Source organism: Balaenoptera borealis (assembly GCF_965194805.1).
Source record: "Balaenoptera borealis genome assembly, chromosome: 1".
NCBI classification, from domain to species: Eukaryota; Metazoa; Chordata; class Mammalia; order Artiodactyla; family Balaenopteridae; genus Balaenoptera; species Balaenoptera borealis.
The window spans coordinates 100,331,046-100,348,752 of record NC_138860.1 but is presented as its reverse complement, the minus strand read 5'-3'; the positions used below and the strand labels follow the sequence as shown (position 1 = coordinate 100,348,752).

General features: G+C 37.8%; 1 protein-coding gene across 3 annotated transcripts in view; it reads left to right on the top strand.

Annotated features, from left to right (window-relative positions):
- The window catches only part of NTNG1 (netrin G1), a 327,327-nt gene that overhangs the window by 151,588 nt on the left and 158,032 nt on the right, over positions 1–17,707 (top strand). For all 3 annotated transcript variants that reach the window (XM_082385072.1, XM_082385074.1, XM_082385073.1), the window contains one exon: positions 14,757–15,397. In XM_082385072.1, coding sequence (XP_082241198.1) covers positions 14,757–15,397 — 641 coding nt within the window. The remainder of the gene's footprint in view (positions 1–14,756; positions 15,398–17,707) is intronic.

The following is a 17,707-nucleotide window of genomic DNA, read 5'->3' as shown; positions in this document are numbered from 1 at the left end:
ACTCTATTTCTCATCTTAGGCTTCATTTTCACCAGCTGGTCAGGCTATGTTTTCCATGCCTTCTGTACTCATGTTGCCTGAAGCAAACACATCAAGGACTTCAAGTGCCTATGGGCATCGATGGCAAATGTTATTTCAGTCTAGGCTACAAGAAGTAGAAGGACCATCATGAAAGTTCACTTGCCAGAGAGTTGTTTCCTTAATCATATCTGGTTGATTGTTTAAACTAGTATTGTCTAATAGAAATATAAGGTGTCCATATAAGTAATTTTAAATTTAACAAAGGGAAAAAGAAACAGGTTAAAATAATTTTAGTATGTTCTATCTCCCTAGAATATCCAAAATATTATCATTTCAACATGTATCAGTATAAAGTTATTAATGAGGTATTTACATTCTTTTCTTTTTGTACCAAGTCTTTGAAATCCAATGTGTGATTTATACTTACATCACACTCATTTCTAACTAGCTACATTTCAAGCGCTTAACAACCACATGTGGCTTGTGGCTACCATACTGGAAAACATAGGTGTGAACTGTTAAAAGGAAAAGAGAATGGAAGTGGAAGAAAATGAATCTATGTTGCCAACTATATTTCAGTTTCTGTGTTGTGTGTTTTTTTCTTTTTTTAAGGTATTAGCTACTTTAATACTTACCTGAGAGTGAGATGTAGTCTCTGTTCTATACTCGAGCAAACAAAGGCCCAGAAAAGTTAGATAATTTCTCCAAGTTCATTTTGCTCATAAATTCAAGAGTATGAATTCAGTCTCAGGTATGATCTCTTCCCATCTGGATTTTAATTACACTGAATTCTGAGTTGGCTGGCAGGGTAGGAGGACTGTGGGTTTTTTTCTTTTTTCCTAGATTGGCCATATCTACTCTAATAGGTTTGATCCTGAGAGATAGATAAGGTATTCAGTAAGACCCATCTGGGGATGTTTTTATATTTGTCCTGGGACCTTGTATAGTTACAACATAAATAATAGGAATAGTGTTTTTACATTTGGATTCTCAGGAGATTGACTGGTTCTATGTATTCTATGAAGAGATTAACTCCATTTTATTAGTCCACTTTGAAGAACTGAATACTAAACTATTTGGTGGCAACACTTGACTCTGAAAAGAAGGCTTTTATGAGAGGACAAGTTGGAAAGGTCATAGTTAGGAACAACGATGATAGTGAAGACAGTGATGATGATAATAGTAATTGCTGATATTTACTGAGGTCTTACTATGTGCCAGGCACCATGCTAAGCTTTTTTATACATATGGTCATTTATTCCTCACAAAAATGCTATGAAAATGTACTGTTATTAATCCTATTACATAGACAAGAAAACGGAGTCATAAAGAATTCACATGGGGTTGGGATGTGAATTCTGAGAAAAACGGTTCTGTGCTCTTCTTCACTACAGGAGAGGCTGTTACTCCTTGATAGAAAAACTATTTGTTTCAACTGTCTGTGCTTGAAAATAATGATTCCATCTTTGTCCAACACTAACACCCCCATGCATCACTAGTTTGCACCTCACAAGGCTTATCTTTAACTTATTCTTAACCTGCTCCTATTTTTACTGGTTTCTGTTTACCTTCTAATACTTAGCCCTGTTCGCTCTTCCATTTGCATTTTTACCACTTAATTTGTAGTTGGCCTTCCACTTTCTTGTGACTGCTTTGGGAAGGGTAACATACCTTATTCATTCCTTGGGTTGCCGTTCCCAGCTCTAGTCTCTTGTTGAAAATATGGTTGGGTCCACTTAGCTCCATAAGAATATTCACAGCTCCTTGCACTGGCTCCTGAGTATTCTGTTTTGCCCTCTAGGCTCTTGGGACTTTATTTTTTAAACTAGAATAATATGTAAGGAGGATATTTGGAGAAAACAGAAAGACTAGCTAGATTTGTAATGAAATAGGAAGGCAGTAACTAAAAGAAGATAAAGAGAGGAATGGCGAGAAACTGAGAGAGATAAGGAAACCTATGCAGGCCAAGTTTGAGACCAAGTTAATGGGAGCTTGGAATGAAGTAGGAAAGATTTGGAAATCAGTAATTATGACATGTGAGATATTTAGAGAGAAATGAGGATGGAGAACTTTAGAATGTTTTGTTGAACATTATGAATTAAATCTCTATGGCATTTTCTTGATTTTCAGTAACATTAGATATCAAACTAACATTTTGCAAATGGAACTCTGCTGGGATAGGCAGTAATAGAGGGTCAATCTTATACTAGTTGCAGACAGATACCTTATTACCAACATTTTCATTCTCTTCCAGGCATTAAACCTTGGTGTCACCAATGATTCTTTCTATTCCTTTTTTCTCCACTTCCAATCAAATTCCTGCAGAATCTTGCATCACCGTTTTCTTCACTTTAGTGCAGTTCCTTGTTCTCACACCTAGTTAATTAAAGCTACCTCCTAGCTTACCTCCCTACGTCCAGTCTATTCTCCCTTTCATTATATCCTGCACTGTAGTTATCATGACATTCCACTATTTCTAAGGATGTCTCAGTTCCTGTTCTAGACGTCGGTGGAAATAGACTCACCTAACTCTAGGCCAGTTTTGAATCCTTTCTGGCTTCACAATAAGACCTCTTGATTTGGAAGTGAAGTATGAACTAATGTTTGAGATTCAGGCAGTGTCTCTCTAAATAATGAGAAAAGTCTTCTTTGCCTGCTGTTCTAGAAGCAATCATGCAGCATATAGAGAGTTGAGGACATTAGAAGATGTAGAGTTGCTTCCTCAATTTTTGAGAATTTTCATATTGTGTTAAACAGAAAAGCTAATTACAGAAACAACTTGCTTTATATTCATCTGTTTGATCATCATTTATTGACTGTCTACTGTGTGCCAGGAATTATGCAGGATACAGAGATGAATAAGATATGTCCAGGATTATTTGCATGTCCACTTCTAGAATTCTGACTGAACCTTACTTTTTGATTCTTCTTCATGACTTGAACAAGATTACTCTTAACATTAAGATTGCTCTTAATATTGGACTCAACTTGATCCTTTTGTTTTCTCAAGAAAGGAATCTGGAAAACCAGTGAAGAAAGCTGTGTATGAGATACCTGCTATAAAAACCACAAACGACTTTCTGTTTTTCCAGTTAATCAAACCCAAACACTTCTACCCGGCTTTCAGTGCTCTCTAAAATCAATTTCACGTGGTACATTCAAACTTATCTTCCACTACCTTACAGCTCATGCCTTGGCCTATCAAACATTAGGTTCATTTTCGTCTTTACAGATACTTAACTTGAATAGGTTCCATGACATATCTGAACCTTAATTTCTTCATCTGTAAAATTAGAATAATACTTGCCTCATAGAGAATTGTTAGGATTAAATGAGATGACAAATATAAAGCCCCTCTCACAATTCCTAACCATAAAAGGTGTTCGGGGATCATTGATCCCTTCTCCATTCCAAAAAGAGAAGGTCTTCTTCACCTATGCAAACCTGAGACATCTTTGAAAGCCAGCACTCTGCCTCCTCTAAATCCTTCATAATGACTTTATAACTTTTATACCTTTCTTTAACAATAAATTTTTGCACATATTTTCTGAAAACTAGACAACTCATTTTTATTTAACCTACCCAAATAAAAGCCCTCTATAATAAAATGTTTTATTTTCGAAATGATACATCTTTCCAATTTTGTCTTGCTGCTACATTATAGCTGATAAGGAAGAATCAACCTTATTATAAGCTAATCTATAACATCTAACATAATGCTTGGCACATGAGAAATGCTTAATAATTTTTGTCATTTAACTTGTTTTGGTTGCTGATAGTGGCTCTGGTAAACTAACAGCCACTCCAGCCTTACAAATAAATGAAGATTATGTTTATTGTTGGTAATACACCAAGAGAGTTATGTATCTGTTGATGTGAATAAAATACATTCACATTATAATGAAATAGTGGTTATTATAAATGTAATAAATATTGATATATCAATTTAGTTCATAGATATAATTATGGTATGAACCATGTATATATATGGTATGAACTTGGGCAAGAAAACTGGATTTAGAGAAAATGTATTTCAAGGTTGGAAATGCTGAGAATAGAGCATCTTAGTGGAAAAAAAGAAAATGAAAAGAAGGAATAGGAAGGAAGAAAGAAGAGTTATTTTAGTTTAGCGAGCCCTAAAATATACTACCTGTGTCCCAGACAGTGGCAAGACCAGGTTTTAAGAGCCTAGAGCCTATGCAGTTCTGGAACCCTCTTTTAAAAAGAGAAATGCAAAAAATGTAAACACAAAATTAGCTACGAGGCCTGAGAAGCAGCTTGTGTAATTGAGTGGCTCTGAGGTATAAGCTTCATTAGTTTCTTAAGAATCAACCTCTGGGCCCAGATAGAATTTTCAGGATCTCTGTAATTAGGACAGCCGTTTAAGCAGTAACACAATAAACAAAGACCACTTCCCTCTTTTCCAGCAAAATATGTGCACTGTCTTTTTGTCCACCAGTTTCCACCTTACACATTTTACATTCTTTCAAGGATTTGCATTACTGAGGCACTTCCATGCCTGTTTTGTTTTAAATTACAACCACCTCACTTGCTGCTTCTTCGTTCCTAATTTTATTTAGTTCTCCATAATTGTCCAAGAATAAATAAAACTCTTGGTATTTAGCTACTCCTGTAAACTCAGAAGGATGCTGTGGGTTGGATAAGTAAGACAAGATGAGATAAGGAAGAGAGATCTTCAGCTCTAAAGCCACTAGGAGAAATACTGCTGTGACTGATGGAGAAAAATGAAGATCAAATGAACACCAGGAAAGGACTGGGACATAATTGCAGCTCATGCCATTTGTCTTTGTCCTCCAGCCTCACCAGAAGTCCCAGTAACTATATCAATCACACACACAGGCATACTGCACTTGGAGTTGGACTCTTTGTTTTTTGTTTGGTTTTATTCTTTTTTTACACAGTGTATTACATCAAACAAATTCCATCTACGACTTAGGGAGCTAGGAAGTTCTTTAAGCTTGGTTATCTGTTTGATCCCAAATCACCAACCTATGGGCAAATCCCTCCCATCTTATTCCATACTTTACTTAATTTATCCTGTTTCCTCCCTGGCTTCCTGTTTTTCTGCTTTCCTTATTTCCTTTAGATCCATAAACTTCTATTGCACATTTATTATGTACCAGTTCTTCTCATAGAACTCTAGTGGAGGAGACATAAAAATAAACAATTGGAATTAATATGATGAATCATATGATAATGCATATGGTCCCCTGTATATACACATATACTCATAGATTGGTACAATTGACTCAAGAGGTGTGAATATGAGTGAGTAAAAAAATAAAAAATACAGAGGCCAAATCTTGAAGGATCTTACAAGCTATGCTAAGGAATTTGCATTGTATTCCTGAAGGTAATGGGAAGTCTGTTAAAGAGCTTTAAGAGGCGGCATGATACAGTTAGGTTTGGATTTTAGAAAGGTTACTGTAGCAGCTATGTAGAGAATAGATTATAAGAGGACAATATAATATGAAGAGAGAGCATTTAAGAAGCTATTACATGGTTCTGAAGAACCTAGGGGCAGGGCAGGAATAAAGACGCAGACGTAGAGAATGGACTTCAGGACACGGGAAGGGGGAAAGGTAAGCTGGGAAGAAGTGAAAGAGTGGCATTGACATATATACACTACCAAATGTAAAATAGGTACCTAGTGGGAAGCAGCCGCATAGCACAGGGAGATCAGCTTGGTGCTTTGTGTCCACCTAGAGGAGTGGGATAGGGAGGGTGGGAGGGAGATGCAAGAGGGAGGAGATATGGGGTTATATATATACGTATAGATGATTCACTTTGTTATACAGCAGAAACTAACACACCATTGTAAAGCAATTATACTCTAATAAAGATGTTAAAAAAATAAAGAAGCTATTACAGTAATTCAGGAGAAGAATATTTTTTAAATATTTAAAATATTAAAAAAAACTAAGGACAGTATTGGCAGTGTGAACAAAGCTGTGGTGATGAGTTGCATGTAGAGAACTTGGCTGGTGAACAGATTGAAGAAAAAAATATATAAAATCATTCCCACGTTTCCCACTTGGGGAATAGAAGAATTTGGTGTCATTCTCAGAGTCAAGGAATACAGGGGGAGGAGCAGGTTTAATGCTAGCTACTAATTATTGAGCACTCATTGCCTGCCAAGGAGATGCTAAACGCTTAACATGCATTATGTAATTTTATCTCAGATAAACATCATGGAGTACATATTATTATATGAATTTAAAGAAGGAGAAATCAAGCCTCAAAAAAGTCAAGTAGCTTGTCCAAAATTACATAATAGTTAAATGGTAGAGCTGGAATTCAAACCTAGGCAGATCTAACCCAGATCTGCCTTGGCTCTTAATAAATAATACACCAGTGTTTATCAAAGTGTGGTCTAGAGGGGATCTGCAACCCAATATATTGAAACAGAATTCCTGATGAGCAGGGACTGCACTCACCAGGTATTTCTTATACAAGTTAAAATTTATATGCCATTGCATACATAGTATATATTATGACTCAGTGGAAGGAGAATGACAACTTCACTTTTTAAAAAAAATAAAAATAGAACTACCATATGACCCAACAATCCCACTACTGGGCATATACCCAGAGAAAACCATAATTCAAAAAGACACAGGCACCCCAATGTTCATTGCAGCACTATTTACAATAGCCAGGACACGGAAGCAACCTAAATGTCCATCAACAGAGGAATGGATAAAGAAGATGTGGTACGTATATACAATGGAATATTACTCAGCCATAAAAAGGAACAAAATTGGGTCTTTTGTAGAGACATGGATGGATCTAGAGACTGTCATACAGAGTGAAGTAAGTCAGAAAAACAAATATCGTATATTAACGTATATATGTGGAATCTGAAAAAATTTGTAGAGACGATCTTACTTACAAAGCAGAAATAGAGACACAGATGTAGAGAACAAATGTATAGATACCAAGGGGAAAGTGGGTAGGATGAATTGGGAGATTGGGATTGACATATATACACTATTGATACTATGTATAAAATAGATAACTAATGAGAACCTACTGTATATAGCTCAAGGAACTCTATTCAATGCTCTGTAGTAACCTAAATGAGAAGGAAATTCAAAAAAGAGGGGGTATATGTATATGTATAGCTGATTCACTTTGCTGTACAATATAAACTAACACAATATTGTAAAGCAACTATATGCCAATAAAAAATAACACTAATAAAATAATAGGATAATAACTCTACTACAAGATTGCATTAATTTGAATATTAAAAACATTATATTTAAAGTCTGAAAAAAAATAAAACATGGAGATTTTAGTGTATGAAGAATACTACCTGGATTACCATAGGGGTGGAGAGCAGCAAATATTTTCAGACTGGGATTTGATACTGGGATAGTTTAATTCACAATTCTCAGCCTTGATAAGGCTAGTCGTGCTGCAACCACTGCAGGGCAGTTTGGATGAAATATCATATGCAGGAAGGGTGGTGGAGTAGAATAAATTATCACCCAGCTGAGCCCCCCAGACTCCTCCTCCTTCATACTCTTGTTCAGTGGGCTTTGACACCTACATCCAAATCTGTTCCAAGCTTGAAATGTCTCTGTATCTTTTCCTAAAAACACTTGCACATTTATTTTTGCATCTTACTCCATAAAATTCTGTTTTTAGTATAAAAATATGTTTAATTATGTACCAAGGGGTGAAACTCCAGGAAGTTGTATAGGGTTGTTAGTGGCACTGTTTACCCTCAAGGACACCTGATGCTCTTTCTAAGAGCATGAGTAACCAATCTGAGAAACATGTGATTGTTGCTTGTTTAGGTCTAAACTTCTCTACTAAATTGTAAATATTTTATCATATGATTTCTGTGTTTTTCACAATACTTTAAAAATAGCAATGGTACCCAGTAAACAGCTAATGAACTTGGAAGAGAGACACTTGAAAGAAATAAGGAGTATGAGAAATCAGAATAGACACACCAAAACCCAATCACATTTGAGTGTCACATTGGGAAGATACCTTCCTGCCTCTCATGATTAAGTGATCACTTCAACAGAGGATGCTTTGGTCTTCCTACTCTCTTAAAGTTGGTGGTTTTCAGAAGGTGGACTTCAAGCAGATCTTGGACTTACTTTCTCATGTGAGAGAAAAAGGAAGCAAGTTTTGAGAATCAAATCTGATCTTTCAGGATTCAAAATGCTCAAACTAATTCTCACAATGCATGATGGCATCAGGGTGCAGAACATTCCTACCTTCATGGTATTTTATTCACCTTGTTTCTTTCAAATTACTTTAACTTAGACTGCTGACAGCTTGCTTCAGCTTTGTGTTATTTAAGTGTCTGTGTTCTGGTCTATTTTGAGACTATCTAAGGCAAAATACTGTACCAAAGATTTTTAAGTAATGTTTATTAAGAAAATAAATTTGTAAAAGCAATTGCCCTACCAATTACAATAGTGTCAGCTTACTACAGTGTTTTCTGTAGATATTCACTTTTGAACCCACTTGATTCTATGAATATTTATTTTTTCTTCAGTACATACAAAGTAATGATTTAGATTGCTATATAGGAATCCATTTTTGTGGCTTGTGGCTTGAGACTTTTATTGGCTCCTTCTTAGAAACTTGGTCTTCTTGACCTCTGCAGCCTTCACCAGTTTGAGAATCCTAACCATAATTCTCTGTGGGGATTTACACCAGTGTCTATTATGGCTCGAAATCTGTGATACGGCTTCTAGCATTCTTGTTGTAGAAAAGTTAAGCCCTCCCGTCTTTATTCTTGAGTTAAAAAGTCCACACACGGTTCGTGTTGTTAGCAAGCAGATGGAAACAGGCAACAGCTTTGGTCAGGCCTTAAGCCTGTGTCTATGGCAGGGAGGAATCTTTGTGATGGGCAAGGGGTTCCATTAGAAAATGGAGTAGTAGGTTTTTAACTTCAGAGTCACAAAAACAAAATTCTGTATTTTCTGTCATTCTTAGAGTGGCCGTATTTCCCAAACTAAAAGTTGGGATTCATGCTCTGACAAATACATAGGTACTTTTGTAACGCCAGTTTCAGAATATTTTAGTTGGGTCAGTCCCATAATATTCAGGCTGTGTTGTTACCATGTATATGCCCTACCTTGGGACCCAACATGCCAATCAATAGGGCAGGTTACAAAGTGAGATTTCAGTGCCATTTGAAGAGATTGCTGCCCTTTGTTTCTAAAGATACAATGGACAACTGGAAACGCACTGCTTTATGGGCCTTTCTCATCTGAGGATATATAGAGTCTATCCCCATAGCTGTGGGCATCAAGGCTTGTCAGTATTGGTGGCACTGATATTTATCTTTCAGATTTCTAGGAAAGATACCCACTATCTTGGATTGTTCTTACCTCTGGGTCTGATTTCTCTCTGTTCTCCCTTATGTCAGTAACAAAGCTGTAAGGCCTGAAGAGGGCACCTCAGCATGACTCATTAAACATCAGCTCCCATACTCAGAGTAGTCTGAGTTTCATCAGAAAATTCATAAAGGATGGGCCTTTCCCCTTTATTAGAGCCAAGAAAAAATCTAGAATTTCCAAGACCAAGAAGTTCCAAGAAAGGACTGGGAGTGGGGGTCCCTCCAACCAAAAATTACCCCTCTGATATAAAGAGGTCAATCACCAGCCTCCCAGAAACTGTCCTGCTTGGTTGGCTCCCAATGAGCTGTATTTAAAGAGGAGAAGAAGCCATCTCCTGAAGGCGATAGCCCAGCCTAGCAGCTGAAGCATGTTGCTCATGGTCTGTCTGTCTGAGAGGTGAGCAGGGGACTGTGCTACTGGTTTCTTCATCCTTCGAAAGCCTTGCACTGGCAAAGCCATAGTGATGTCCATTTCAAAGTCACAGTGGGAACAGGTCTGGAGTGCTATCTCAGAATGCAGTTTCTGCTCCCCTTGCCTTTGTGTCTTTTTTTTTTTTTTTTTTTCCTTACTGTCCCTTACCAATAAAACAAGCAAGGATGAGCCAGATGCAAATGGTTGGAAGGCAGCTCTGTCTCAGTGTTTTTCACAATCTATGTAAGTGTTAACTCAAATGCTTCTCACAGCCACTTGTAAGTACATGCCTGCTTGGCATGTAACTTACAAGTTTGTAACAGATCTCCCATGAGAATTCCCTATAGTTCCAACTGTCATTACCAATATTTTGCCAATAGGTAAAGCTTGGAAAAGCAAGTTCACAATGGTAGGAACCACAAGTATTACACTGTATACTGCTTATATAGGATTTTCTTTTTTAACTCTGAAGGATCTAGCAGATCTTAGGTGAAAGGATGTTCTTTTCATAGTGTCACTTACCAGAAGGAAAACACTTCTGTCCATAGAAACAGTACAAACATATCTAAAATTTTACTTATCCCTCTAAGTTCTGAAAGGACATTAAAGAAGAATAATAACATTGCACTTTGGCTACAGAGTGCTAATTAATAACTAACTTCAGTTCTCCCAGTGGTAAAATACTACATTATTTTTTAAATGAAATTAAACATCACAATCTTCTTCTAATTGTTATAGAAATATTTAGCAGCAATATCTGTTTAATTATTTAGGCATCTCTTAATGGTATAAATATTATCAGCACAGTCATAAATATTTTCTGCTTTGTCCATAGACAATCAGCTAAGGATCTGTTGCTTGTAGGACTTAAATTAAGATCTATTTAAGGCTGCCTGCTGGCCACAAAATAATGCTTACATTTGCTAATGCCTGAGTCTGTTAGATTTAGCAACAAGAAGTGTTCTTTGCTTTCACAAGTAGAAGGAAGTTATTTTTCTTATATAAATTTTATTGTTGCTGGTATTAGAGAGATTTAGGGTGTGGTTGAAGTAGTTGAAATTCTAATTAATCTAATCCCTTTAACAGCAATTGTTTTCATATTGATAATTCTCTGTAACAACAGTGCTGTACTACAGATCACACCCGTATGAAATATTTACACTAAATATTTTAGCATATAATCTCACCTCCAGCTTTCTCTTTCCAGAATGGTAAGATTTTCAGCTTTGGCTTTCTTATTTTCCTCTTTTTTTCTCTTTCACCCAGCATGCAGGGTTTCTTCTTAGGGAACCAGAATGATTTTCTTTTTCCTCTGCTAATTTTCTCTCAATGTCATTATCTCTCAGTAAGTTATGTTAATGGCCATCAAATCATTAATCTCCTAAAAGAGCACGGATGCTATGAAATAAGAATAGTTCAATTTCTTGTTTGTTTGTTTGGGTTTTGGTATCTACAGTCATTTGGTGTGGATTTTCATTTGAAATGATTTGTTTACTCATCAATTTCAATAAATTGTTATGCTGCTGAAATTATCACTAGGAGTAGAGTCAGATGAAGGACGAAACTGTCATTTTGGTCAACCTCTGATTATCTCCTGTGTAAACTGGGAATTGTTCTTAATCTGCTCAAATGTCATATTCTAGAGGCGAGACTTTCTCTGACCTCCCAATATAAAATTGCAGTCAGTATCCTTTCTCCAACAGCATTCTCCCCTTTAATTGGCTTTATTTTTCTGTATAGCAGTTATCATCATGTAACATTATAAAGCATTATACATCTGGGTTTTTTAGTGCATCTCTCCCCAACTAAGACGGAAGCTCTGCTAAAAGCAAGGATTTGGATTTTTCTACTGTTGTATCCTGAGAGCCAAGACAAGTGCCTTAAATATAATAATACAGTAGGCAGTCAATAAATAATTATTGAATACATGAAGCTTAAACTACCAGATCAGTGCAAAGAAACAAAATTTTCCCCTTTTCCTGGCATGCATTTTGATGGCTGACAACTTGATGTAGGTGTAAGCATTTATCCTGGTCTGGCTATCTTCTCAGCCCAAGTGGAAGGGTGTCCCGCTCCAGAACAAAAGCAGACAGTGCTGGATGTGGCTATGTCTTCATTAAACAACTAAAACTTCGGGTTGTGCCCCGTTGTTTGGCATCCATCTACATGTTTACAACTTTAAGAGTAATACAAAGCAGAGAATCTCGAAGGATGCTCTCCAGGAATCTATACTTATGTGGTATATAAATAGGGGTTACTAAAACAAAAAGGGGATCCGTGGTCAAATAAGTTTCTGAAACTAGGTAATATATGAAGCTAAGGAAGGTTCTTAACGTCAAGGCATCTCAGAGGTATGATAATGCTCATTAGGGCTCTCCAAGGCAAGAAGACCTTAGGCTGTGTTTTCCAAACTCATTTGGTCATAGGCTCTTCTGTTCTACCAGTCAACTCTTGTTTCCAAGACTAGATTGCATCATAGGGAATTCCATTGACTTAGGAGTTGAATGGGCCAGGTCAGGTACAGGAAAAGTGGGTTCCAGCTCCACCCCTTACTCACTCTGTTATATGACCTTGGACAAGTTACTTAACACTTCTGTATGCCTCACTTTTCTCTTCCGTAAGGTAGGGATGAAAAGGATTACCCAGGATAATGTATGTAAAGTAAATGATCTATAAGTGCTAAATAAACGCTGGGTATTGTCAACACCTTTTATCAAATGTAGAAACGAGTGCTTTTTAAATAGATATCTTCAAGCATATTTTCTAAGACAGGTTTACTAGTATCGACCCACACCCAGAGTCAGCTAGCTGTGCCTCCTTTTTTGTCACAGACCCTGTCCGCATCTGAGGAGCTCTGTGTATCTAAGCAGAAATCAAAGAAATGCTATATTTCAACAAGACTTAATACAAATGTCTGATAACTCACTTTGGTGTATCCCGCAGAGTTGATTTCCTGTGTTTCAATACCCTTGACCTCAGATGAAGATGCTTTTGTCAGGAGAAAGGTGGTAGCATCCAAGTTAATGATTGTGCAGATGGCTACCTGCTGACAGAGTTTGAAGTGACCATATTTTTTCCAGTAAATTTCAAATGAAGGTGTGATTTGTGTAAATCTGACCCCTTCCAGTAAAATGTGCATTTCCATATATTTAGAATTTATAAATCCTGACAGATTCCACAATATTTATAGCCCTCCATAAAAAGCCTTTGCCAGTTTGCAGAGCTCTGCATTTGGCTCTCTGGTATGCTTAAGAGAGTTTAAATAATAATAAATTTGGTGATTTATTCCACCTGGAACAGAAACTTATTTTGCCCCCATTGGCTCACTATGAGGGGGATACTATAAATAGTGCCACAGATGCTGGGATCAGGAATAGGGAATTGAAATTCAAGAGAGAACAGAAACATTTCCATTATCACTGATGCCTTGAATATATTTTTAAAACATTTCTGGTCCTCAAATAAAGTACCTTCTCTCCTTTCTCCTACCCCATCTCAATTACACTCAGACCCCCAAACCTGTTGCCAGCTTTAGGATTCAGTTGCATTAATGGAAAAGAGAGAGTTAAAGTATTAGCTGACTAGGCAGGAGAAAGTTGCCTCTAGGGAGGCCAAAGCAAGTCTCCAATGTTCGTCTTACATTTCACAGGAGTCAGCTGGTAACTGAGCATTAATGTCTAAAGTGTAAATTCATTATTTGAGATCCAGCTCATGCATCCTGCAGATATGATGAAAAGGTCTCAGTTCATGAAAAGGAAAAAAGAAAAAATCTAGTTGTACTTACAAGAGAAAGCCTAAGGACAATGTCAGAGGATCGATTCTTTCACCCATTCATGCTTATAATTACCCAGTACAGGGTAATAGAGAAATACCTGAATAGTTGACTCCAAATGATACCATTTTTTAAAACACAAAATAAACCAAACTTGGGGAGCCAATTGTTTGCCATAGAATCAGTCTACCAATGAAACCTGAGAGCAGCCATTTAGTTTCACATAAGTGGTGTTATAACTTGTGATATATGACAAGGAGACTTATTTTCAGCTTCTTGTTAGAGTGGACTGTGAAGGAATTAGCCTTTGTGTGAGGGAAATAATAATAATGGCTAACATCCACGGAGAGCTGACTGTGGGCCGGCACAGAGTAATACATCAAATGGCTGTGACTGTTTGCAAAAACCTTCTAATTAAGTACTGGATTTTCCTGTCCTGATAAGTTGGAGCACACCCCCGCCCAAAGTCTTTCCTGAGCGATCCCCTTGCCTCTAGCTAATAGGATGGCAGATGTTGGGACCAAGCCCCAGAGCCTGTAGTGTACCACATTTTAATGATTTGTGGTGAACAAAGTAAATGCTTTAAAAGCAAGCTTTATGAAGCAGGGACCCAGTTAAGTATGATGGATTTGAGGTGAAGCAAAAAGAAGCTGGATGTCGTATGGGGGTATTGTTTCCCAAACAGGACACAGGTATCTACGGTTCATTGCTAATTCTAAAGCTTTACTTGAAAAATGACTTCTTAAAAAATTGTGCTCTTGAGGAATGTCCTTGAGGCATGGAGGAATTTCCTTGCTTTTCTATAGCATCTTTCTAAGAGGATGCGGAGGTATTGAGCTGTTAGACAGTTGCTCAGTGTCTTTGTGCTTCTGAGATCACATTATGGGTCTAACACATATGGGATAAATAAACTGTTTTCATTTCTTAAAGACTATGGAAGGAAATAAGACAAGAAAATTACCATATTGCCTCTTTTTTTTTTTTTTTTTTTAAGCTATTAAAGAGGAGAATCCAGTTAAGGCAAATAAAAATGATTACTGCAAGCAGGTTGTTGTTGGTTTTTTTCTTTTTCTCCTAGCCTCCCACTCAGCAACAGCAATATGGCAAGACTTGTGTCACACCAGTGTTTTGATGCACCCTCTTTTGTTCTTCTTCCATAGGGCAACCCCTACATGTGCAATAATGAGTGTGATGCAAGTACCCCGGAGCTGGCACATCCACCTGAGCTGATGTTTGATTTTGAAGGAAGACATCCCTCTACATTTTGGCAGTCTGCTACTTGGAAAGAGTATCCCAAGCCTCTCCAGGTTAACATCACTCTGTCTTGGAGCAAAACTATTGAGCTCACAGACAACATAGTTATTACCTTTGAATCGGGGCGTCCAGACCAAATGATCCTGGAGAAATCTCTTGATTATGGACGAACATGGCAGCCCTATCAGTATTATGCCACAGACTGCTTAGATGCTTTTCACATGGATCCTAAATCCGTGAAGGATTTATCACAGCATACGGTCTTAGAAATCATTTGCACCGAAGAGTACTCCACAGGGTATATGACAAATAGCAAAATAATCCACTTTGAAATCAAAGATAGGTTCGCGTTTTTTGCCGGACCTTGGCTACGCAATATGGCGTCCCTCTACGGACAACTGGATACAACCAAGAAACTCAGAGATTTCTTCACTGTCACAGACCTGAGGATAAGGCTTTTGAGACCTGCCGTTGGGGAAATATTTGTAGATGAGCTACACTTGGCACGCTACTTTTACGCCATCTCAGACATAAAGGTTCACGGAAGGTAAGAAAACAACTGTCTGACTTGAATGAGAATGGGTGTGTACAAAGAAAAGGCCAGTTTGCTGCTCCTGCAGCCGTAGAGTGACATTTGTCCCTTTCTACTGTAACATTTTCTCAGGAAGGCCAGCCTAGAGTTAGGTTCTGAGGCGTTTGAGACCCTTCTAACTCAGCAGTAATTTGTGATCCCAGACTTGCTGTCACTGAACCTGAACCTGGCAGGATTTCTTAGAATTTAAACCAAAGGCCAAAAAAAAGCATCTTACTTGAGAACAAGGAAGTCCCTAGGTCAGGGCGTGGTTTAAGTCTTTAAGGTAACGAAGCCAGGGGAACAAAGCCAGCTGCTCTGTAAAAGGGACTGAAAAACAAGAAATACATCTTACTATTGTTTTTTTGTTTTTTGTTTTTTGTTATAATCTTGCTTCTTTTTTTTTTTTAATCAGTTCAAGAGGAGAATTTTTTTTAATTAATTAATTTATTTATTTATGGCTGTGTTGGGTCTTCGTTTCTGTGCGAGGGCTTTCTCTAGTTGCGGCAAGCGGGGGCCACTCTTCATCGCGGTGCGCGGGCCTCTCACTATCGCGGCCTCTCTTGTTGCGGAGCACAGGCTCCAGATGCGCAGGCTCAGTAATTGCGTTTCACGGGCCTAGTTGCTCCGGGGCATGTGGGATCTTTCCAGACCAGGGCTCGAACCCGTGTCCCCTGCATTGGCAGGCAGATTCTCAACTACTGCGCCACCAGGGAAGCCCCCTTACTATTGTTTTTGAATGCAAGAGAGAGTTTCAGCATGGTTCAACTCTCTGTTTATGTTTTGTTATATCGTACCAAAAAAGTTCCGGAAGTGAAAGTTATATCTCTTTACATTTATTAAATCAGAACCGAAAGCATTTAGGAAATACACTGCATTTGTTAAAGAGGGGCAAGCTCTACTTTTCAGGTTTTTGGATGTTATTATCTTAAAAGGATATGCTATCATTTAAAATATGAACCTGACTCAGGCTGCCTTCATTTTGTCAGTCAATTACGGATGTACCAGAGTTCAAATGCATTAATGCTCCCAGTCAGGCATATCTTTGTTTTGATAATATACCAGAGACACAATTGAGCAGGTTTCCAGGGAGTTTGAAGACATTTAAATGAAAAACTTGAATAATGAGAACCAGGACCACCAACACAGAGATTCTCAACCAGATTTTGAAGTGTGGTATGCTACCAGAATAGCCAACTGATGGGAGTTGAAGCATGAGATGATGAGTTGGGAAAACTAAAGGTAAGAGTGGAGTATAGAGCACATTGGGAAAAAAAAAAGGAAATGTGAAGCAAAGCAATAATCGTTCTAAAAATGCCAAGAGAGCTTTCAATCAAAATATATGAGGATAAGAATATAAACAGTACATACATCATGTAGGTTTAGTTAATCATAAAAGCTAAACAGATAAGTCCAGATTCATTGATTACTGGCTTCCAGTAATCCCTTAGGGCTGCCTAGTCCTCAGAGACTGGAGAAGTGTTGAGACTCCCTGGGCTTCAGAGAGTTGTCTCAAACCACCTTTAATAATAGTGCTGGTACACTTGTGCACTAGAAGGAAGAAGTGGCCACTGCTGTTAAGTAAGAGCCAGAGTGGGCACGCAGAATGGGGTGGTGGGTGTGACCTCGGTAAGGTGGCAAATGTTTCAGAATTTTACCTTATGGAATCTGACTTACGGAGAATAGCAGGAACTGATGGCCGCCTACTCTCAGCTTTGTTCTGGCTTCATGTTTCTCATGGAAGAGTCAAGAATCTTGAGCTATGGAGCCTCTTTTAAAACTTTTAACCAAGGTTTGGTGAAGTTTGATGAAAATATCTTTAGAGCAAAATCATATTTCTGAGAGAAATATGCACTGGTTCAGTATTGAGCTTGTGGGTTCTAGAGTTCATATACGACCAGGGCATGACACAAGAGCAGTGTGGAGCTATGACGTTAAATATGAGTTTGTGATTTATAATAAAATGCAGCTATTGTAATCATGAATATTTTAGCAAAAGATCAGTTTCCAGTATCTTATTCTTGGGAACATACAATATATAAAAACAGTTGATGTTGATATTATTATTATTATTATTATTTTTTTTTTTTTAAGAAGCTCTGGTGGGCACTAAGGAGGCTTGGTTTCTTTTTTTTTTTAATTTTATTTATTTATTTTTGGCTGTGTTGGGACTTTGTTTCTGTGCGAGGGCTTTCTCTAGTTGCGGCGAGCGGGGGCCACTCTTCATCGCGGTGCGCGGGCCTCTCACTATCGCGGCCTCTCTTGTTGCGGAGCTCAGGCTCCAGA